The following is a 25,841-nucleotide window of genomic DNA, read 5'->3' as shown; positions in this document are numbered from 1 at the left end:
AAACAGTTTACAAACTAAATATGTACAAATTTGCAACCAATAAATATTATTTAAATTGATAAAGTCACAGTACAGTCACACTCGCGATATTCGTTGTTGGCAAACAGTCAATAAAGTTCAACAGTCAGTGCTGCAATCTATAACAATTAAATACCAAAATGCACATGATTCCATGGGCTTTCGAATGAGATACTTTATTATATGGATAGTTATATATTATTTCAGTAAATAAAATATGTTTTACGGCTGCGACTATTATAATCACTCTGCCACTTCACGAACACATAAAAATTGATTGATTTGTTTTTGTTGTGAGATCATATGTAATTATATCAAAATGATATTTGCGCCATATATTGGAAATTTCTTCCTTATTGCAGTGGTACCACACGTTTATTTTCAGACAAAACATATCCCTTGTTATGATTTTTTTAAACATAATGTGTTTGGCAGTTTTGTGACGCGTACATGGTGCAACTGACTTTGCTCAACATTTTTGTTCACTTATTATTACAGTGACATCTTTGTGAGATAAAGTTTATCAATGTAACAAAATGCAAGTTTAAAATCTTATCTTTCAAACGGTATAAATTTATTCCATTCGATAATAGTTTTTAACCATTTATTTGGAGTTAACGAAAACCTTACAAAACGTGACTATTATAGTCGATGCCACTACAGAAAAAACCTACCCAGACTATTATTGTCACACTCCCAGTTGGAGGGTTTAAAAACAGTCTAGCAGCCGACGCTAACATTCTGGACTAGCTTTTTGTATAATACCAGTTGCTTAAACATTCAGCGTGGGTGACACAAAATCAGTATTTGGAATTTGGATAAAAATCACATGTATGGTTAATTATTTATACTATAATGCTAGATTCATTGATACATTCATTTACTCGGTAAGAGGATGACAGTTTCAGTTTATGTAAATATACATAGTAAAATACTGGATGTTCCATTTTATTTTTTATAGCAGTCTTCAAGTCTCAGGTTTGTTTTAGTGCAATATAATTTGTTTTAACGAACACATGGTTATAAAATGTATTCTATAGAACTATGAGGTCATTTTACTTACTCTATGATTTTGTCATTGGTTTAATGAATGACACTACACTACAGTGTGGTTACGTTTGGGTGCGCTGATATGGGCAAAAATATCACTTTTATTTCAACTAAATATCTTATAGTTTGAAAAAATTACTATGGGAAATTACGATGTACATAGATTAAATTAGGGTTAGTAACTATGGCGGAAATTAGAACGGATAATGGTATAGGGATAATAAACATAGACAAATAAGGCCACTAGCTTACTAAAGTGTTTACATTTACTTTCTCTCCCATACCACCATCAGTGCCTGATTAAGCGGTTAGCCACCTGTAGGCTGGAGTAGGCCAGCGCCCCCTTCTTATAACCAAAAGTTAAGGTAGGGCCTAATAGCTAAAAATCGAGGGGCCATAATAAGGTGTTTCTTAGTAAAAAAATTAAAAGTTTTTGTTTAAAAATGTATATTTCATTGAAGATATGAAAAAATTAGTGATGAGTCGGTACTTAACGTCAAATGTCGGTTCCACCGGTTCTTGGGAAAAGTACTGCAACCGAGAATAGGATCGGTACCAAGTTAATTGGTTATATATTTTTATTTAGTCATTTACAAAATTCAAATTGTCAACAATTATGATTATTTTTCACTTAGGCCCAAAGGCTATTTTAAAGGGCATATTTTTCTTGAAATATTATCAATAGTAGGCTATAGGATGACTATTTCAGTGTCAGTTGGTTAATATGTCATCACTATCGTCAGCTGATAGAGTGGTGCAAACATCTACTTTGATTGCTCCACCATCTTCAAGCAGAAGACAGATGGCAACATAATAAAGACCAGATCAAATAAATGGTTTATTTGGACTCAACAAAACTATTACACTACCTTAAAACCGTCCTTTCCTTATCTGAGGTTAATTTTTAATAACATTAATAATAGTTACAAGTTACAGCATTATTTTATTTTATTCATACAGTTCTTTATTTGACTTTGTTTTGTACAAACTATAACATTCCTGTAATTAACTAATCCACTTTCACTTATTGTTTACAGACAAAACAAGTTTAATTATTCACATCAACATGTGAATAACCGTTTTTGACCCTGTCAGCGCCCTAGGCACAACTAATAGTAGCACCCCTTTGCAATATATATACAGGCGTGTCTACCTACAGGGAAAACCTGAAATCCGAGAATTATGCTTGAGTTTTTTTTTTTACCGGAAATGATGCGTGAATTTATTTCTTTCTTTATTTATTGAGTTACATGTCAGATCATCATAGTAACATGACATATTGTCAATGGTTAAATAAAGACATAAAACTAATACATCTGTATTTACACAAAATCAACTAAATCTTCCCAAAACACAAAATGTTTATGTGACAAAAAAATTGCGCTAGAAGGAGTGGGAAGGTTTATTTATACCTAATTCCAACAGTCCTCAAAATAATCTGCCAATGAAAAAAAGATTTAGTCTTGAGCCATTCTTTTAAAGAAAATCTAAACTTAGAGGGATTTTCTAGAGTAATTAAACTTGTTGGTAAGTGATTTAAGATTTTTGGACCAATGTATTGGTGGTGATAACTCGAATATTTGTAAATTATGAGCTACAGGTTTGATAATATTCTTTTTTCTTGTATTGTGATTATGTTCAGTTTGGGTCTCCATAAAAGTGGAGAGGTTTCTATGGACCCAGCAAGCTATTTCCAAAATATAGTGATCATAAAAAGTTAGAACTTGAAAGTTTTGAAACAGTTTTTTACTAGGGGTTCTGGGGGAACTTTGCCAATAATTTGTATTAAGTCTTTTTTGAATAAGGAGAATTACCCCAGATCAAGATAACGTATGTCATTAATGATGAGAAATATGCATGATATATTATTAGCTGGGTTTCAGTCATGACCTACCTTCTACCGGCGCCGTACGTGTCCGATGTCTATTACGCTTTTTTTCGTATTTTTTGTTTTGGCCAATTTATGTTTAATGTTTCGTGTACGTGTATGTGTTATTTTTGTGAACTTTAAACCTTATGACGACCATACCATGGAATAAATCAATGTCCGTTTGACCTGAAGATGTGTTTTTACAACACGAAACGGCTGTAGTCAATTAACTACAAGCCAGGACCATTTTACGGATACAGGTAATTTAAACCTTTTATTGTAAAGATTGGTCACTGACTTAAATATTTTTTTGTAATTTTTTAAATACTCAATAAAAAACGGATTATTGTTCCACTTTGACTCCCAATGAAGTTCTCGTTTTCTAATTGACGATATTTTAATACCTATTGTTACCCATATTTTGTTTAATGGTTTATTTGACAATTTGTTAGGTTTTAGTGGTATGGCCTGATTAAAATCTAACAAAAGATTAGACAGGAAGCTTTTATAGTTTGTATTTACATCAACTAGAGGATAAAAGCAACATGGCGATAAAATAAAACAGTTTATAAAATATTCTAAATTTTCTGGACAAAAGTTTCTTTGAAATATCACTGTTGATTTAGAAGGGTCTAAAATCTTACTTCAATTCTGCTAGAGAAATTAAAAAGGCTTCGTGATTTGAAACACACAAATTTTGTATATCCACCTGAAATTTTCAATTTACTGCCATCGCGAATGAGTTTCGTGCCAGTGACGTTTCCGTGACCACTGGAGACGACAATATATCAACACACGGCCGTGAGGGATTATCAGGATTTTCCGCGATCGCAGAAGACGATGATGATATCTACAGAGCCGCAAGGGATGATCAGAATATTGCCGTGATCTTGGAAGACGATGATAATGTCAGGAACATGGACAACATATCAAACCAAACATGGAAACATGGACAAACGCAGGAAACAGCAAGAATTTTTCCCGCGATCTTGGAAGACGATGATGATCGCCACACTGCTGCGGGATATGATTAACATTTTGCCGCAATCGCGGTTTGGAAAACAATCATTACGATGTCTTCACGGCCGTGGGAGACGATTACAATATCTACAGTACCGCTGCTGATGGAATAATGATTCTACATGGCCGCTAGGGATGATCAGAATTCCGCGATTGCGCAAGACGATGATAATGTCCACATGACCGCAGGAAAATATCAGAATTTTGCCTCATTTGCGGAACACGATGATGATCTCTACAAGATGGCAGGAAATGATTACCATTTTGCCACAATCGCAGGAGGCAATAATAGCAATTATTGCTATGTACAAACGACCGCGGGGGACGATTAATGATGCCTTCACGGCCGCGAGGGGTGATCATAATTTTGCCACATTCGTGGTACACGATGATAATCTCCTCACGACCGCGGGATATGTTTATATATTGCCACGATCATGGAATGTAACAATTATGTCCAAACGACCGTGGAAAATAGTCAGAATTTTTCCTTAATCGCGGGAGACAGTTACGATGTCTACACGGCCGGGAGGGATTATCAAGAGAAGTTTACCGCGATATCATGCAAATGCATCCACCAAATTTTTAAGACTCTGTTCCAATATTGAATCTGGAAATTCCACCTTCAGGAGACACATTGGTCATATAAGATCGGTCGGTTCAAATTTAAGTGGTGAGAAATAGTGATAAGAAATAGTAGAAATAGAAATAAGTGGTAGGCTTCCTCTAGGGCCTAACGATCAAGATCAAGAACTTCAGGGAGCAAATGATCATGTGATCAACAACCATACTGAAGATGAAGGTCACTTTGACCTACCTCTAGCTGCTCTACCAAACGGTCAAGCCTCAAACCCTGCCTTAAGAAGAAGCTCTTCAAGGAAAAACAACCGGTTACAAGAATGAACATGTGATTCTAAAAATTAGGGTTGAGGTGCTGTGTTCAACCAACTGTTTCCTAATTTATTTATTTATCATATGACTTTATTTACATTAATTTTGTTTTGTTTCACTAATAAAAAGCTAACTTACAAGAATTTGGTACAGAATAAAAATATGCATTTAAAACATAAATCAACTTTCTTTTCATAGTACATAGAGTTAACAAAGGCCCATTCTTCAATTTTAAAGAAACATGAAAGACGCTCAACTACATTTTAACCTTTCTCACCTCGCTCAAAAAAGAGAAAGACGAAAACAAAATTAAGTACAAACCCCCGAAGAAAGCATACAAACAATAATAAAAAAAAGTCCTCTTTGGTTTGCTGAATGAAGGCTTGGCTGTTTGTCATGTAGCAGTGTAGTTTCATCCATCAATAAATCAATTTTACCGTTGAACTTGAAATTTGAAATAGTAGTCTCCCCTAATGCGCAGTGTTGCCATCGGTGAAAAATATATAGCCTTAAGTGAAGAATAATCATCTTAGTTGAAAATTTGGATTTTGTAAATGAGTAAATAAAAATATAACCAATTAACTTGACACCGAAGGTATCGGTACCGACATTTCACCATCGATTCTCGGTCCCGGTACTTTTCCATAGTACCGGAGGTACCGACATTTGATGTTAAGTACCGACCCAACACTAATATACAAAAAAAAATATTGTTGCCCTCTAAACAAATAAAACACCACCGAGCAATGCTTGGTACCCTGGAGCTAGTTTATAATATATACAACAATCATCAGTTACCTTCTTCCTTTACTTCATTTACAGTTTTCTCGGTTTTCTCTTGAACAGATGGCGTGTTGTCTACCTTGGATAACACTTTCAACGTACTGTGAGAGCTAGATACAGGGCCTCTGTAATGCTGATAGTTAGCCCCTCGCCCTTGGTTTTGATGTGGGTGGGGTCTAATATATGACTTCTGTCTCATGTGAGTCCCAGGATCCGCACCTTCTGGTATGATGGCTATGAGATTTGGATTGCCTATATGAGGTTTGAAAGTAACCTAAAAACATAACCACAATTGCTTGAAACACAGTCATATATTGAGTTAAAATTACGGTTGTGGCCTGAACATAATCTAACAAGTTTTTAAAAAATCCTAGGGGTGTGCGGGAAGTACATTTTTGAGTCAAGTTTTAAAAAAGCTTGCGAGCTTTGGGATTTTTTTAGTGGAATATTTTTACAGCCAAGTAAAATACATGGTTGTTTCTAAAAATAGTTGAGTAGGCTATATACTTTAAATACAAAACATATTTTAATTAAATCTTAGTTAATTATTTCTTTAATAACCGTATTTACAGACACTGCATGATTAATACAGGAAATCTGGTGAGCTCTTCAATGTATGAACCCATTCTTTTATCTTTAATTAAAATCTTATACAATAGAACCTTGCTAATCCGTCACGTACGGGACCAAGAGCATGGTCAGAACAGAAAAAGGTTAGATTATCAGAGGAATGCATTTATTAACAAAAAAACATATATAGTAACACTGTATTTTTAACATAAAATATTGCACCAAAATTGTTCAATTAATCACATTAATTCACAAAAATAATATAAATATTTACAGAATGATCTATCTGTACTGAGAGCATACTGTTTAAGTTGTAAGGTTATAAAGCACGATAAAACACTTGGCCTATCGATGCATCAAGTAACTCAGGCGTAGTAGAGTACATTGATCATTTCGCTAAACACTTGATATATAAAAGTGAATATCATAAAACAGTGTTTAGTAATATTTCAGTTGAGTAAAGTTTATTTTTAAAGTTCATATCAAGTGCTAACGCAATTGTTTAAAAGAAAACACAAAAAAACTGAATGTTTGAAATCACTATCTGTCTAATGGTTTTGCACTGGCTGAAAAAAGTCGGTAATGATCTTCTGCTTGGCAGACGACAGCCTTGCCTTTGCTGCATTATTCTTCCATTTTTGTATCCAAAAATATACATCGGAGTGGATATTGAACTCTCTTTGATATACTGTAGGGCCAAGTCAAAAGCATTTTTTTGCATCTGCATGTGAAACGTGTGTCGTGGGTTCACAACCTTTATCTTCAACGTCTTCTTGCTCTTGTTCATTTTCTGTGAGGATTATAGTTTCAATGATTTGAACAAAAGTTAGTTCTTCTGTTGTGCAGTCGTCATCTGCTGTTCTAATCCAATTGGTAACCTCACCGGTCTCGATTTCTGGTTGCAACGAACTAAATCTCTTAACACTGCTGGCGTATCTACATCTTGATCTTGACCACTTGTTTCTACGGTTGCATTTTCTTGGTTTCTGCCAATTTCTTCTGGTGCTGCTTCTGCTTAATTTTCATCTTTTTTATTAATTTTTTGCCACAACTTCCACCAAGATTTGTCAAGTGTAGATCCAGGCAGTTCGTCCCAAGCCTCAGCACCAGTGTAGATAGACCTTTTATGTTGATGGATTTCATATCCTCAAGTAAGCTACTACCTTCCTATTTTTTTTTCTAGGAGGGACCCCAATGTGTTTTTGGCGATACTGTATCTCCTCTTCAGTCACTCAATCACCCCCTGGTCCATAGGTTCGATCCAAGAGGTCACGTTTGCAGGAAGAAATACACTTTTATTTTACCCTTATTCAATTCCTCTTCACCAGGGTGAGATGTCACATTGCCAAGTAACAATACTGTACATGAAGTTTTACCCTTGAGGTGTTTGGTGACAGCGGCGACGAATTGGTCAAAAAACCATTCCTTAAATAGGACAGAGTCCATCCACGCTGATTTTTGGTTACGATAAAAAACTGGCAAGGAGGTCATGTTGATATTTTTAAACGCCCTTGGTTTTTTATACTTTCTGATAACAAACAGAGGCATTTTATGACTACCATTATCATCACTACACAGAGCAATTGTTATGCTCTCTTTGGCTAGCTTTGTTGCCTCTATAGTCTCATTTTGGGTAGCAAGAGTTCTGGGGAGCATTTTGAAATTCAACCCGGATTCATCAAAGTTGTAGACTTTGTTGGGTTTCAAATCATGTTCTTTTACCAGGTTTTCAAATTTTGATATAAATTCATTAGAGGATGTGACGTCAGCTAAAAGTTTTTCTCCAAATATTATAACTGTACAGATCGTTTTTTCCAATGGTGCAGCCAACCTTCACTAGATGTGGACTTTTTATTTTCGTTGTACCCTCATATTTTGGTAAACATAATAATAATAATATGTGTTTCCCTTTTGTGACAGGCCCAGACAACGGAGTTCCCCTTCTTCTCTCTTGCTCGAACCATACCCACAAAGCATAATTTAAAACTTCACACTTTGGCTTTTTAAAGTTTTCAAGCTTTTAATCCTTTTTCATCATGTACTGACTTAGTGTGACTTTCAAGCTGCTTTCTATTTTTCTGCCAGTCTTTAATGGTTGTAATACCTACCCCCAATTCACTAGAGATTTTTTCTTACAGATTTGCCCCTGTCTAACCTCTCTAGCTAATTTGATTTCTTGGCTAGAGATAGGGTAACATGCTTCTGTTTTTTAACAGACATGATTTAAGTACTGTACGTCCTAAAACGACATTACGTTGTTAACGAGGGATGGTAACCTAACTGATCTGAAGGCTGAGGCATCCTACTTGCGAGTGGTTTGCAAGAAACCGGCTCAAACTAAACGATGAGAAAACCTAAGCCATCACCTGCACTCTCAAGAAAGGTACTGACGATGAGGCAGTCAAACTACTTGGCTTTTGGATTGATTCAAAGATTAATTGGAGTCAGCATATTGAGAAGGTATGCGTTAGACCAGGATATAGCAGGATCAGGTCGTCATTGCTCCTATAGGTGCTATAGTTCGTCAGATATAGCAGGATTCTATACCTCATACGAAAACTCAAATACCAGATCACTCGTCCCTATCTGCTAATGGTCTACCATTCTCTCTTCCATAGCCATAAACTATGGTCTGGCGGTGTGGGGGCATAGCCCCGCCACCCAAAGTCTGCTGCTACTTCAAAAGAAGGCCGTACGAATAATAACATCTTCAAGTACCCGTGGTTTGTGACCATTGTAGGCCATCAATTTTCAAGGAGCTTGGTATCCTGACCATACATAGCCAATATACATGTATATGCTTAACATTCTAGCCCTCTTGAAAGAAAATTAATCATCCTTCATGACTAGAAGCGTGCAGCACGATTACGGGATGCCCAGAGCATGTGATCTTGACCTGCCCAGCTGCCGACTCAGTCACACTCTGAACTCCTACCCATCGCTTGCTATTCGGTTTTTTAATACACTGCCGAAAGGAGTTCGTGCTCTTGACAAAAAACTATTTCAGTCAATGCTACGCCAGGTTTTGCTCAGTCGACCGTTATACTCCTGGCAAGAAATGTTTGACAAGCCTCTAGTATTTGTAAATAATACCGCCATATCCGCCATTGTTGCTTAGTTGTTTTTTTTTATTTTTTATGTAGGCCTAAATAAGACGGAATCAATCCAACTTTGTTGGTCAAAGGTAAAGAAACCAAGTATCAAGTAAGTATAAAAACACGTGTGAACTGTAACAAACTGTACTGTATTAAAGTAAATCACTGTAACAAATGTAAACTCCTACTACTATACCAAGGGTCATCGCTCTCCTGACTGAAATACGCACTGACAATATACTGAGGCTAACACCTCGTATATATTAAAACGTGACAGGGTTTTTTTATTTCACTATTCTGAATCAACCACTTGACGGATTTTTATTATTTTTGGGCTTAAAGAAAGATAATTTTGAGAACTAGGGAATGTCGAAGCCATAATTTTAGTTTAGGGTTTCAGTTTTTTATAAATTAAGTTTTAAATTTTAAAAAGTCTAGCAGCCAACGCTAACATTCTACTTTAGCTTTTGGTATAATACCATTTGGTTAACTTAACAGCTGTAAACATTCAGTGTTTTTGACACAAATTCATCATTTGGATTAAAATAAAATGACATACAATGGGTTGACTTATACTATGTGTAATACTATAATTATTGATACGTTCATTTTTTCAGAAAAAGGATGAGAGATTATTTAAATATAGGCCTACAATGTAAAATACTAGATGTTGTAATTTATTTTTTGAGCAGTCTTTAAAATCCTTAGTTTGTTTTAGTGCAATATAATTTGTTATAACTAACAGCTGGTTGAATATAAAATATTCTATAGAACTATGAGGTTAGTTTATTTAATCTGTGATTTTGTCAATGATTATAGGAAATAAGGAAGATTCTATAACCATTGCTGTAGACAAATCGAAGCTCACGAGTCTTCAAAAGAAAGCTTATGAAAATTATTTTACTACTCGACTTTTTGAAGAAAGCTTCGGAAAATAACAATGATAACATGTTTTAGTTCACCTTAGCAGCTTTTTCTTTACAATAAATTTTGAACTGCACTATGCTTGAATTAGAAATAGACATATATTAATATAACTATATACAGTTTTAAAGGACTACTCGATTCCCGTACGTAGGACGGGCCAACAGCTCGTATTCATACATTTGAGAACAGGCTGTATTCAGCCTCTTTCATCAATAATTAAGCCTAAGAACTTTGTATATGTTCAACAAAAGGTAAAGTATCGCTTTGGTAGCGTATTCAAAATTTTGATTCTCTCTATTTTGGATTGTTTGAAATAATATAACCTGTGTTTTAGAACTATTGAGTTGCAGCCCATTTACTGTAAACCAACTGGACAAATCTATGAGTGAACGGATGAGTTCTAATTTAAGATTGGGTATATCTTTTGCTTTAACTATGGCTGTAGTGTCATATGCATATAAATGGCACATGTATCAGGTTTTCCCAGTGAAATTTCATAATACACGCTTAGTTGCCAGTTTTCCTGGGATTCCTGGTCTAAGGCCATCCTAAAATTAGATTAAGATTTGGCCAGTCCTTAAAAAAGCATGACGGAAACTGAGTAACTTGTCTCTTTTGACACGTTTGCTGCTAATGTGAAATGTGTAACGCTGCCGAGCGGTCGAAATCACCCGGTGCTGGCTGCGCACCAGGTGCTGCGTGGTCGTAACCATCCGTTCCCATGATTTAACTTTGAACAGTCAGTGCGAGCTCAGCCGTTGACCCGGAACGTTATAATCGTTGCCAGCCTGTAGCTTAGAATGCGAGCTTTATTTTGGTGTAGGTTGGTACTAAAATATCCCATAAAATCCCGCCTGGTAAATGCTTTTGTCCCGGTTTAGAGAATTTTCTCTCTTTGAGCCACATTACAAAGACGATGGCTGCGGATACAATCAGTGCTGCTACCCTTTAGTGTTTCAGTGAACTACTTCCACTCTCGAGGTAACGCAGCACGATCACCGTTGCTCTTTTAAGATTCGTCAGACTGAAATTTTTGAATGCCGATTGCGTTCGCTGATTCGGTCATTGGCAAGCGCCTGTTTGATGTATGCCGCAGTGAACGTTTCAACGCTTAGTTCCACATTACTTACAGAGAAACTCGAAGTAGGTTGCACCGCTGATTTCTTGCGCAAAGTCTTCAATGCTGCAATGCGCAATGCTTCCAGATCATCATCATCCTCTTCGTTTTTATGAACATCATTTTTCTAAAAAGGAAACAAAATTAGCTACAAAAGACATAAATGTACAAAACAGCTGTGTTATTAATACATGAATGTCGGCATGAAGTGTTTTTTCCCAATTTCCAAGACCAAAAATCATCAGCTAGTGTTGGGAGCATCAGCTGAAACATTACCATAAGGTTTTCCAGCTTTGACTTGGTTCGTTGACTACTTGTTAATCTTTTTATGGATTAGATCCTTTCAGATTCCAGGTCCCAAAACGTCGGAAAATCTTGTTTTTCACAAATCGTAATGGAAATTGTATGCAATAATTTCATCCTTCAAACACCATAAACCTACCATCACCAAAAATGAACAACAAAAAAGGGTATTAAGTTGTTTATTTAAATACAGTGAAGCTACAAACAAGTGTGCATTAACACAGGGTGTCTAGTTTATTTCCATTATAAAATTCAAGACTAATTCCAGACTTTTCAAGACTAATTCCAGATTTTTCAAGACTAGTTTTTTCAACAATTAGTGGGTGTTGATACCAAAATGTATCGATTCTTGATACTGATACCAATTTTTATAGCTTAACCAAATTTTCTAAATAATACTACACCAACCCCTGTCATTGTCATAAAGTAGTATTATGATAATGTGGTGTTTTCAAGTAAAGAAATAGTGCAGCAATAAAAAATTCTAACTAGAATATTTGGTTATTTTTATCATGAAATCTTCCGCATAACGTAATTTAGACATCATCATTGACTGCAGCGGTTACAGAAACGTGATCGTCGTCGTCCGCGATCACGGCAAAATCATTGTCATTTCCCGCGGCCTTGTAGACATCAATGACATCATCGTTGTCTCCCGCGGTCTCAGAAACGTCATCGTAATCGTCCGCGATCACGGCAAAATAATTAAAATTTCTTGCGGCCGTGTAGACATCATCATTGACCCCCACGGTCATGGAAACGTCATCGTCATCTTCCACGGCCACGGAAACGTCATGGTCGTCTTCCACGGCCACGGAAACGTCATCGTCGTCCTCCGCGGTCACGGAAACGTCATCGTCGTCGTCCGCGATCGCGGCAAAATCGTGAACATTTCCCGCGGCTGTTTAGACATCACCGTAATCTCCCGCGGTCACGGAAACGTCATCGTCATCTCCCGCGGTCACGGAAACGTCATCGTCGTCTTCCGCGATCGCTACTAAATCATGAACATTTCCCGCGGCCGAGCAGATATCATCGTCGTCTCCCGCGGACACGGAAACGTCATCGTCATCTCCCGCGGTCACGGAAACGTCATCGTCGTCGTCCGCGATCGCGGCAAAATAATGAAAATTTCTTGCGGCCGTGTAGACATCATCGACTCCCACGGTCACGGAAACGTCATCGTCATCTTCCACGGCCATGGAAACGTCATCGTCGTCTTCCACGGCCACGGAAACGTCATCGTCGTTTCCCGCGGTCACGGAAACGGCATCGTCATCTCCTGTGGTCACGGAAACGTCATCGTCGTCTCCCGTGGCCACGGAAACGTCATCGTTGTCTCCCGCTATCACAGAAACGTCATCGTCGTCTCCTGCGGTCACGGTAACGTTATCGTCGTCCTCAGCGGTCACGGAAAGGTCATCGTCGTCTCCCGCGATTTGGGAAACGTCATCGTCGTCGTCCACTATCGCGGCAAAATTGTGAACATTTCCCGAGGCCGTGTGGACATCATCATCATTGGCTTTCGCGGTTACGTAAACGCCAGACGACGATCGCGGCAAAATAATGAAAATTCCCGACTTTGAAATCAAATTTAAGACTAAATCCCGACTTTTCAAGACCATTTTGAAATTCAATACTAATTCCCGACTTTCCCGATTTTCCCGACTACTAGACACCCTGATTAACAACCACTATACCAAGTCTTTTAGAAGTTGTAAGTTTGTTATCTATATCTATAATACTAATATATACCCCCACCACAGCAAACCTGCAGACTAAGAGAATATTTTACCAAGTCCAGTTACCGGTACACTTTATGTGATTAGCCAAAAACTAGCAGCAAAACACACAAATAAGTTGTGGTATTATCACTTTTTAAAGGTTTACAATGTATTTTTCAACGATTAATGACCATAACCTTTAATTCTATTAGGTAATGTACCAATAACACTCGTAAACAAACATTTACTAGAATGTAAACAGTCGAAACAACAACACACGTACCAGCTGTGTAAAGCCGTCTACTATTGTGTTTATGGTTTTTGAATGGTTGACCACATTAGCTCCATGTACCGGTACAGTAAAAGAGCAAAAAAAGTTTAAATTAAAATAAAGGGTGATCCAGTTAGAGGTTACAATTTTAAGTTGGTAGCACTGGTTCCGTATGCAAGATAAACAGCTGATGTTTTGTTATTGGGCATTGTTGTGTATTGACATTTGTTGTTATGGAGTGTTATTCGAATGAAGAACGTGTTTTAATTGTAAAAACCATTTTTAAAAATGGGGAAAACTTTACTAACACGATTCGAGCACTGCGAAATAATTTTGGTAACCATAACCGTCCATCACGTGTGGCGATAAGAAAACCGATTCATAAATTTAATGTGACGGGTTCAGTGTTAGATGTTAAAAGAACAGTACACCCTCGGAGTGGCCGATCAGTGGAAAATATCGCTGCAACAAGTGCCAGTGTTCGAGAAAATCTGTCAACCTCAATTCGTCATCGTTCCCAGCAATTAGGCCTTTCCTACAGTACAACTCGGCGCATTTTGACTAAAGATCTACATTTGCATGAGTACAAGATCAAATTGACACAAGAATTGAAACAGGGAGATCACCAACAGAGGCTTTAATTTGTTAACTGGGTGTTGGAGAATAATCAACGTGATGAAAATTTTGTGAACAAAATCATCTTTTCTGATGAAGCTCATTTTTATATCAATGGCTATGTAAATAAACAAAACTGCCGCATTTGGGGAACTGAAAATCCTCATGCTATTCACCCGAAAGAAATGCATCCAAAAAAGGTAACTGTTTGGTGTGGATTGTGGGTTGGCGGCGTGATTGGCCCTTACTTTTTTGAAAATGACCAAGGAGATGCAGTTACAGTCAATGGAGAACATTATCGGGAGATGATAAGCGATTATTTTTGGCAGCAGTTGGAAGAATTGGTTGTCAATAACGAGTTGAACGACTTGTGGTTCCAACAAGATGGGGCCACTTGTCATACAGCACGAGAAACAGTGCAGTTGTTGCACACAAAGGCCGTTTAATCTCTCGTTTCGGTGATCAGCATTGGACAGCAAAATCATGTCACCAACATCATGACACCAATGGACTATTTCCCTTGGGGATATTTGAAGCAGAAGGTTTTCGCAAACAAGCCCAACTCGATTCGGAAGCTGAAGGACGAGATTCGCAGAGTAATCCATCAAATTCCACAACAAATGATCGAGAAAGGGATGGAAAATTTCATCAAAAGGGCTGAGGTCTGCAGGGATTCACGTGGCGGCCATTTGACAGATATTATTTTCCATGTGTAATGTCAATCTTTAATAAATGCCTATAAATAAAAAAGAACCTTGTAAGTAAACTACAATACGTATTATTTAATTTTTAAATTGTAACCTCTAACTGGATCACCCTTTAGTTGTTGCCAACCTCTTTCTTTCGTATTTGGTTCGATTTGCAGCCAGCTTAATTGAAATGTGATACTGTATGAAGTGATTTTCTAAGCGTCTCGCTCCGAGACCCCGGCATTTCTCAGGCAATCTCCACCAACTCGCTACAAGAAGCTCGGCACTCAAGCTACAAATCGGAGCGAGACGCGATGGCACTCAAAGGGTTAAACTTTGATTTATAACACTTCACAATTTTCAAACACGTTTATCAGGGTGAAATAGGTTTTTGCCAAAAAAGTGCAAGAGGATAAGAGTGTTTGAAATGGCCTAAGAAAAATACCATTGAAACTGAGGTAATACTGAACTTATACTACTCATGTTATATTTTATTTTAAGCACTTTTTACCTTTGGCACTTTTGGGCTGAAACACCTATTTCACCCTGAAAATCGTGTTTGAAAATCAAGAAAATTCTAGAAATCTGCGGTTTTAGGAGCATGAAAAACTTCTTGGGTACAGTTTCTTAACTGGGCTATGCTAAGTAAGGCTTGTCACACACTGCGTCCGGTCAGGTAAAATCATATCAGGTAAATTCCGAAACCATTCGAAAACCATTAATTCAAATAGAAGTCCCCACACTGCATTCGGTCCGGTGCGTCAGGTACGGTCCAGTAAAATTATTTCGGATTAGAAGCGATAGGCTTCCGGCAAGCTTCCGGTGCCGGAGAGCTCGGCGCAGACGACTTCTAATCACCATGTGACAGTGACAGTAGCAGCAGAAGTGGTTTTGATATAAAGTTTAAATTTTCTTCTTCAAATATATTATAAATAAAATAAAGTTAGTATCCTTTCTTACACTAAATCATCCTCACTTAAACTCATCTGGAAATACTAAAAAAAACTTTTTGTTGTCCTCAATCAAACGTGCGAACAAGGTATGAAATTCTCCCTCATTTGTTCTACTCGCATTTATACTGTGCAACCACAACCTCTTCTGTCGCCGACGCTCTTCCTCTTCCGAAGCAAGAGCTGCTGCAACTACGAAGATCTCTTCTTTACTGTCACTGTCACTCATTGCTTTTGGGAAATTTTGTTAAAACTAACTAATTTGTTGTTGGTTAAACACTTTTCTACTCACAGTACCGCTGTCCTCACATAGACTGGTCGCCGGAACTATAATGCCAGATGTGGAAATTTACCGGATCAGAATTAACCGGACCGGACGCAGTGTGTGACGAGCCTAATATCGATTGAAATTATCAAATTTAAAAAAATATCGTTTCATAATTGATATTTTTACTATATCAATTATAAAATTAAACTGTCATAAATAACTAAATATTGGCACATTTGACCAGTAAATGTGTCAATAACTTACCACTAACCTAACCTACCATAACCTTGGTTTACCCAAAATCGGTCATTTTCAGCACTTTGTTAACTTAAGCATGGGTTAAGTTAGGTTAGGTTAAGTTTAAGTTAGGTTAAGTTATATATTTAATTTGGTTTACCTACCCAACGATGGGTCATATTTGGCACTTTCTACCAAAAATGCTTACACATTTTTGATATTAATGTATCATTGTGTTTCACCCACTATTTAATTGTGCAAAAACAGTCTGGAAGTAGAATAAGTTAATGAGTCGGTTCATTATTTAACCTAACCTTTACCTTCCTAATCTAACATCACTTCAAAACACTTAATACAGTCACAAATCAGCATAAAACCCGACTTACCCACATGCCTAAATAAGAACTGATTATTTGGTTTCAAAACTAATTGATTTCATTCCGCATTAGTCAGGTATAAACAGCTGTTTGCTCTCCTCACTCAGTCCTCAGTCCACATACGGACCCGTCCAGACCACGCCATATTACCATCAGTACCGCTCAATGAACCTTAGATTCGTAATTTTAACCTTCGTTTTACAGCCACTTCAGCGTGAAAAAAACTGTAAGTAGGCATTTAAGTAGACATATATACTGTTTTAGACATATTTAATAATTGCCCAAGTTTGGTTGATTTGGTTAGTTTAGAACAGTTTCATTTCATAATCAACAAATATTTTTTTCCTCTACAAGTAAGTGTTCATAAGATCTACAGGGTCCATTTCCATTTCCATTTCGTTTTGTCATGAGAGCAAGAAACTCCCTGACTGCTAACCCGATACCTATAATTAAACATACCCGGGCCCCATGATGTAGGCCGAAGCTTTCGCACCGACCTTTGGTACACCATGGGAGGATGACTTAAGGTCATCAAGCTCACCGGCTGCCGAAGCAACCCTTCGGAAAGAGGGTTGCCCCTCAATCCTAACCAGGGATACCGGCTACTTGTTTAAGCGTCACTTCACCTGGGTTCCCCCAGGTACGGAACCCAGAAGGACCATAGTGAAATGCCCTGACGCATTTAGTGCAAGCAACACTCGGGACCTATCCAATCCCTGACAGGCAAAACCCGCCATCAAAGCCAGGAAGAAGGGGACCACCAGCAAGCTGATGGGGGGAACCCCAACCACCCATTTACACCACTACCCGATCGAGGCCTTACCCAGTTGCTGGGAAACCAGAGGTGACCAAGGCGATAGATCCCTGAACACCCCCAGCGGGCTTGAACCCAGCACCCGATCTACTTCATTTGCCCATCAAGCCCAACATCACTGCCAGGCCGTCAGGGTTTCCCAAAAGGAGGCAGGAATAGAAGTGGGTCCCACCCGGATGAACCTATCCACCAAAGGTGGCGACACCCTTTGCTCAATTGAGGTTCCAGGGAGAACCCCCCACACTCTAGATAACCATACCTTCCGGTCTCAGAGACAGGGATTGGCTGATGGAGTGCGCCCAGCCGTTGCCCTCACACTGCGGAAAGTTACGTTCCCCTAGAGTGTCCCCGTGAACTGACGGGTACTTGCCCGATTTCACCTCCAGGAAGGCTACTTCCAAAGTCGAGGATTTGCCACACTGAATGCCGGTCGCACATCAACAAGCGGGCCGGAGCCCAAAGGATCATAGCTACAGGCAGATGATAGATTGGTGGCGCACTTCCACCTCTTGCAGAGCTGAACACCCCCCATAACCTGGATGGGGAAATATCACTGGGTACTCTCACTTTGGGTAAACCCAAAGAGGCTGGCTTGTCCAGTCGTCCATAACTATGACCTACTTGCAATGCCGATTCCGACACCGAGCAGTTACCTCCCCTTTGGGGGCTAACTCACCCAATTTTTCACCTCCCAGGACGAGGCTACTTCCAGAGCCGAGGATATGCCTCACAAAATGTCAGTCGTACACAACAGGCAGGACGAGCCCGAAGAACTCCAGTCACAACCACAGCTACAGGCAGGTGGGAGACCGAAGTCTCGCAGAGCTGAACACCCCTCCACCCTGAATGGAGGAAATGTCACTGGGTACTCTCACTTTGGGTACCACCCAAAGAGGCTGGCTTGTCCAGTCGTCCATAACTGTGGCCTACCTGAAGTGCCGGTTCAAACACCGGGCAATTACCTCCCCTCTGGAGGGCAAGAGCTAGGGTCCGCGTGGTCGCCAGGCCACGTACCCACGCAAGCGTGAGCCCCCTGCGGGAATCTACAGGGTCCGGCAGAAAAAACTCCCCGATTACAAAGTAACGTGATGTGGACAGTAGAAGGAGCAGAGTGGTGGGGGGCGCGTCCTTGAGTAGCTGCCTACGTGCCGTTTTCAGTGTACGCCATGGCGTGGTCTGGTGAACATCACACGTTCGTAGTAGAAGATTTTATTCAAAATGGCGGATCGCCTATTAACACTCAGCGTGCTTTTCATGTTCGCTTTGCGCTCGGACGACGGGACCCTGTTCCCGATAAGAAAACAATTTATTCTTGGGTTTCTAACTTTCGTGGGACAGGTTCTGCATTAAAACGGAAACCACCTGGACGACCAAGGACTGCAACAGGCCCCGGAAACGTTGATGCAGTTAGAGCTTCAGTTCATTAATCTCCTCAACGATCCGCTAAAAAGCATGCGGCAGCATTACGGATTTCTGATCGAAATGTGAGAAGAATCTTGCATTGAGATTTAAAAGTGAATCCTTACAAAATTGTAACCACACAAGAACTGAGTGAACGAGACTGTGGTGTCTCGTGTAAGGTCCGTGTAAGGTTGTGCCAAGACCTTCTTCGAAACATTCGTCCCGAAGATGTAGTGATTGTTTCTGATGAAGCACACTTTCACCTTTCCGAAACAGTGAACAGCCAAAATTGTAGGTACTGGTCTGAACAAAACCACAAGAACTTCATCAATGGCCACTTCATAGCCCAAAAGTAACAGTATGGGGTGCTGTTTACAATTCCGGAGTGATCGGTTTCGAAGAAAATGACAGGAATTTAACCGTCAACAGTGAACGCTATTGTGCCATGCTCCGCAACTTTCTCCAACCGAAACTAAGGGAGCTTTTTGGTGAAATTGAGAACGTGTGGTTCCAGCAAGATGGCGCTACAGCCCAAACAGCGCAGCAGTCACTGGCATTGGTGAAGGAAATGTTTCCTGGCCATGTGATCTCGTTGCGTGGTGACATTGGCTGGCCCCCACGATCGCCGGACTTGGCGCCCTGTGATTTTTTCCTATGGGGCTATTTAAAATCAAAAGTTTATGAACAACGTCCACAATCTTTACGAGCCCTGAAAGAAGCAATTACACAAGAGGTTGAAGCTATTCCAACAGAAATTACTCAAAGAGTAATGGATAACTTCAGGGAAAGACTCAACCAGTGTGTCGACAGTGAAGGAAGCCATTTAAGAGATGTTTTATTCAAAAATTAAGACTAATGGTAAACCCTGTGACGGCCCCAAAAATTCCCAGACCCATTACATATCAGTTGGGGAGGTTTTTGTTACACCCTCTTGAAACCCTGTCAGTACCGTCACAAAAGCTTTGCTTTATTTCAAATATAAAAAGAGGGTTTGTTAACCTCCCAGCTTTCTGTGTCAGCCAGTTGCTTCACCATGGAATAATCCGTCAGGATGGCTCAGCGCTAAGCCGGCCAACGTTCTCGGAAAGTGTAACGCGCATGGCTGGAATTTGCTGATACAGCTAAGCAAGTCGCTCGATGAAATCAGTTAATGCGCAGTTATAGTTTGCCTAATGCCCTGATGAATCGTTAGGCAGCAGCACTGTCCGGGGCTTGCACTGACGTCACGCGGCATAGCCGCAACGCGATTGGCTGGTTCCCCTCCACGCCCAACTCTGGGCTATGGGCAGAGCGCACTCAGTTGAGTTAGTCTAAATTCTAAATTCGGCTCGGTCGGTCATCTAAATTGTCGCCTTTCCCTCACTCTTCTAAAATGTATTTTAACATGAAAATCTGTAACTTAACTTTGTAAATCCAAGCAACTAAGCGACTCATATCCAAATTGTATTCTTTCTTAATCGTCAGCTAGTATTGGTGACCATTAATAAGTATCGTGCTTGTAAACTAAACGTAGGTAGACTAATCACTCATCTTTCCTACAGCAAGTCGATAGCTAAATACTTTACTACTGTTTTTATCATAAGTAAATAAATTATTTATTCGTAGCGCATTTTCTTTGTTTCATTCGGCTACCTGTCACAACCCTAAGAATGGTACATTTTCTAAAATGGCAGAATATGTACTTTTAGTTGGTATAAATAAAAATGTTCTACCTTATATGGTTTTGTTTTTATTAGCTTTCCTTTTAGGGGAGGTTTTTCTGTCGTATCCTGCATTGCTATTGTTTATGGTGAAACAGATTATGTAATTGTGCAGATTTCTGATTGGCTGATGGTTTCTTTTGTGCAGTAATGTAATTGGCTGGTGGTTTCTTTGTTAGTTGTTTGTTTAGAACTGTTTCCATGACTCCATGTTTTTAGTTCAAAGTGAAGTCGTGACAAAGGCGGACATACGGTAGCTCAAATTTGTGATTAATTTTCATTCTGATTGTGTCGGAAAGTCGCGCTCGGACATTATATAGGAAACGGGGTGATTCCTGGTGAAATATATGGGAATCAATATGTAATTGTTAGACGAAGGGATTTTAATTTTCGTTGTAGGCTAGTTAAAGACATGGTGCTCTCCGTGTGTGCTGGTTTTGGTTACCTTTGAGTGTCAGGGGTGCCCATCCCTCCCAAAACCCATTTCACAAAATCCCCCCTAAGTATTTAGAGGACCCATGACGAGAGGTCTGTGGAACCCCCCCCCCCCCCCACAATGCCATAAAGTCGAGAGAGCGGCCAGTATGTGCCCCGGTAAATTAAGAAAATGCATTTTCTTTGAGATTTGGCATAGCATTTGTAACCTAATTATTTTGTACAATCTGTTTGTTTTAAATTATTAAAATTGTGTGCTTTTACTCCTAACATGAGAGAACATGCTAGAGTGCTAAACACGCGTTACATCGGCTCTTACCTCTTTAGTGTTTAACGTGAGTATTATCGTGAGTGATCTGTCGTAACTTTCGACTTTGTCAACTTGTTGTTGACTTTGTCAATTCATTCCAAGTGGTCCAGAGGTGGTTGCTTCAAGATTTTTAATTTTTTTTATATTTTTATCCTTGAAAGTATATACAAGGTATATGCTGACGGATTATTCCATGGTGAAGCAACTGGCTGACACAGAAAGCTGGGAGGTTAACAAACCCTCCTTGATTTTTATTAGAAGTACAAAAATACAATTATTTTATTTTTATTGATAATGCTGCAACCCCTAGGTCTAGCCTGAAGTAATGTGAAAAACAAACCCAGGCTCGTGCCTAGCGTCCTAGGACAAAAAAAAAAATAAACAAAATAAGTCTAGGCCTATAGAACTATACATAATACTTAAAACTTAACAACTGGAATAAATACCAAGAACAAGTACCTACACAGTATCGAGTGTTTTGCTCGTTGACCTGTTTAGCGGTTAGAACGACGTCTGTCTATCAACGCTTTGCAGCGTGACTAGTTGACTGTGCAGACTGCTAATGGTGGGTAGCGCCGGCACTGCCACTAGCGCTAGGCACGTGAACTTATCAATTTGGTGATTGGGCCTATTCAATTTTAGCTTTAGAATTGCAAAACGCCTGGATGACGCAAGTTGAAAGAAACAAAACAAAAACTATACATTCATACTGTGAAACCTAAAAATACCTATAACAATAACAGTGTAATAAATAGCTTAAAATCAAGAGGTCGACTGTAAAACAAGCTAAGGAAATAAATATTTTATTCCCCCCAAAATCCTAATGTCTTAAAAAAAATCCTCCCCAAAAAACTTACTGATGTCGCTAGTGATGTAAAATACCCGGGTATTTAAAACTCAGGGTAAATACCCTGGGTATTTACCCGGGTAAATACCCAAAATCCATAAATACCCGGGTATTTTGGGTATTTATGAAATCGATTGAAATTCATTTATATTCATCCCTAAATATGTTATTGTTATCATTACATGAAAAATTAGGATAGTCTATAACACCTTTTACAGTAACTTGAAGCTTTGCTAGTACCTTTTATTTAATGATTTAGCACTTTTTTTTAATAAAACATTAAGTTTTTAAATAAGAATGGGGGTTTCGTTTTTTATTAAGACAACACCTCATCAGAGAAATAGTGAACCTAAACCTACTTCTACTGTTATTAAATTATGATAGTTAAAAATTTGTATCGTATAAAATGGCTTGGAAGGCTAGACAGACCTAATATTTAAGGCAGAATGGCAGAATACTAAAAGTAATTAAACTTTTCTGTGTTACCGCTTAGTTGGAAACAATAATATATTTGGATAAACCGATAAACCTACTAAAAAAATGAATCTCCTGTTTTTTGGTCTAACTTAATATAATTTTGAAAGATTCATATTGCTTTAGATTTAAATGTTTTGTATCACAAGTTTATGAAATTAGTTTTTTTTTAATTTTGATACCATTAATGCCAACAAAAGATATAGAACAAAAATATTATTAAATCCTGCCATCCTACAGATTGAATTTTAATTATTTTCTTAAGTTATTTACACGCCTAGGCCACTACTAGGTTAAATTTTCATGTATTTATAAATAATAATTATTACTTTGCAAATTATTTTTCTTCACTTTCAATAAAATAGATTCATCTATCTATCATATAAATTAAAAAATCATAAGTAGGCAGGACTTGTGCAACCATGCGACCAAAGTATTTATGCTGATTATGCTTTATGCTCAGACCTGGGTATTTATGGCGATTGTACCCAGAAGTAAAATGCTAGTAGGGACCATATGAAGTTTTGTTTAACACATTTTATCATCATTTTACTATCCTTACAGGGTGATAATTGCAAAAAAACATCTCAATCTTCTCTAACTTTAATAAAAATTATAAATACCCAGTTTTTGGGTATTTACCCGGGCCTGGGGTAAATTCCCGGGTAAATACCCAATTTATATTTACCTACCCACTGGGTATTTACCCGGCCCACATCACTAGATGTCGCATTATGCAACATCAAACCCCCCTGTGGGCACCCCTGTTGAGTGAGACAGCAGTAAATTATATGTAGAGTGCATATTCTTTGTGAATTTTTCATATCGATTTAGTGAATTCAACATAAGTGTGGAATTGTGTAAAATTGGGAACTGTGGTTAGGGTTGGTTTTAAATTCCAGTCAATATTTGGGACTGGAATTGTTTTCCCCCCAATTAAATTGATCCTCCAAAACTTCATTTTATAAACTTTTTACACAATTTCACCCTTCAGGAAGGATTTTTAAGCTGGGGTCAGGGTCCAAAATTTTTACCAAAGTGAATGTTCTAAGTAGCCTAAGTTAATAGTAAAAACACATTAAACTTAAAAGTAAATAAAAACTCCAATTTTTACTTTTCAAATGCGATTTTCAGGGTGAAAGGGGCGTTTGCTCCAAAAGTGTCAAATGGAAAAAGTGTTCAAAATAGGGCCTACTTAGTAATTTATTATTAAGTTAATTACCATTATTACCATTATAAGTTAAACTGATGATAGGTCATACTTATATACAGGCTCTAGGCAGATCTTAAGTTAGGTTAGCTTAGTCTAGCCTTGCATTATTTAGGCTAATTAGTTTGTTTTTACACAGAAGATACGCGTCCGGTAACCAGACGTGGATTAGGCGTCCGGTAGAGACGTCACCGGGTTGTGGGGTCCCGGAACGCCATTACCACAACGATACGATGTTTGGCCAGCGTTGATCGTGGTGTAGGGTAGTGGATAGAGTGCTCGGCTGATATCCAAGGGTTCAAAACCCATCGGTTTCTTTAACTTTTTGTCACAGATTTTGCTTTGAATGAAATTTCTTCTTAACTGTACAACATTTTTGGCATTTATTATTTTATGTTATGAAGAGAATTGAACCTTAATTTGATTTTTTTCATTATCAGCAAGTTTGGTTGGTTAGGTTAGGTTATGACAGTAACTGCCGGACGCCTAATCCACGTCCTGTTACTGGACGAGTATCCTCTGCATTGTTTTTATTTAAGCTTCAATTGTTCTCTAGGGTAGGTACAGTTTCTTAACTGGGCTATGCTAATATCGATTGACACTATCGATTCGATTATTAATCATGCGATTTTTTTTCACCATCAGCAAGTTTGGTTGGTTAGGTTAGGTTATGATAGGCCTACCTAGTTTAATTTTATAATAAGTTAGATATATTTAAAAATATCGATGATTAATCAATATATTAGCATAGCCCAGTTAAGAAACTGTACCCCACCAGATTAATAGTCATAAGCCTAGCTTAAGTAACAATCTAAGAAAAAAGCTCAGATTAGATAGCCTACTCACATTTGTAACAGAAGCCATTTCTGGCGAAATCCTAGGCTAGACCAAGTTATTATCTTCAGCTTCACCGGAATCTTGGTTAATGTAGGCCTACTATCAATTGCAAATTCACTACACTTTCACTATCTATTCAAGCAGTAGACCTAGACTAATCATTGTCCATCAGAATGCTTAATGACTTACTGACTGACTGAGAATACTGAGACTAACTGAACTGAAGAACTGAAGAGAAGAGAAGAGAACACTCGAACTGGTGAAGTGCGATACGTATCGTATCGTATCGGAATATCGTGATACGCGAGGGACGATACGATATTTCGATACGATATTTGAAAAACGATACGTATCGTATCACCTAAAACGATATTTGTATTTATATCGGCACATACATAGAGCGATACGATTCATGTCAAAACGATATTTTTAAGCTTTTTTTAGCGCTGCGCAGGCCGAGCAAACTGCAAAATCTGTACTCTGTGGATGTGTAGTTTGAAATAGGAGTTTTTGACGTCTGTATTTTTACATCCGTTTCAATCGCGGATTACTCCTCTCCAATGCGCATGCGCAAACAAACTGTTCCATGGGACTATGGGAGCTGTAACAAGTGACACGCGTTCGATGACGATGGAAGGAACGGATACTGCAACCGGTTAACCTCACTTTGTTCTCCCAGTCAAACAAAGCCAACGCCAACTCACTCAACTAGGGTTCACCCATGGTGGAAGGAAAAAACAGGGTTCACCTATATAGATCCTATATACTAGATACCGTAATGTGGAATTTAGGTTATTATTTTCCTTAGTTGTAAAATTTCTATACATTTTTATTTCTACTTTTAACCTAACCAACCCATATTAGTACATTGATGATGACACAGGTAAGGTAATATTGAAAATCCAATCCAATCCAATTCCACTCGCGGCCATTTGGATACATAAGAAGCAAGAAGATAACTTAGATGCAGTAAAATGGTAAACATATACGTATATATGTATATTCTGAAATTAACATTGACAGCTAGACTGAAACCGT

At 38.4% G+C, this 25,841-nt stretch overlaps 1 protein-coding gene across 2 annotated transcripts in view; it reads right to left on the bottom strand.

Annotated features, from left to right (window-relative positions):
* Positions 1–24,994, bottom strand: part of LOC128984882 (serine/threonine-protein kinase PRP4 homolog) — a 116,451-nt gene extending 91,457 nt beyond the window's left edge. For both annotated transcript variants that reach the window (XM_054404255.1, XM_054404260.1), the window contains exons 1-3: positions 24,813–24,994; positions 11,355–11,468; positions 5,648–5,906 (exon numbers count right to left, since the gene is read on the bottom strand). In XM_054404255.1, coding sequence (XP_054260230.1) covers positions 5,648–5,906; positions 11,355–11,468; positions 24,813–24,830 — 391 coding nt within the window. In that variant the 5' untranslated portion in view covers positions 24,831–24,994. The remainder of the gene's footprint in view (positions 1–5,647; positions 5,907–11,354; positions 11,469–24,812) is intronic.
* Positions 24,995–25,841: the final 847 nt, after the last annotated feature.

Source organism: Macrosteles quadrilineatus, unplaced genomic scaffold (assembly GCF_028750875.1).
Source record: "Macrosteles quadrilineatus isolate MER2022 unplaced genomic scaffold, UCM_ALF_1.0 Scaffold_1__1_contigs__length_201487025, whole genome shotgun sequence".
NCBI classification, from domain to species: domain Eukaryota; kingdom Metazoa; phylum Arthropoda; class Insecta; order Hemiptera; family Cicadellidae; genus Macrosteles; species Macrosteles quadrilineatus.
Note: the sequence above shows the minus strand (reverse complement) of the source record. Positions and strands in the feature narration are given on the sequence as shown.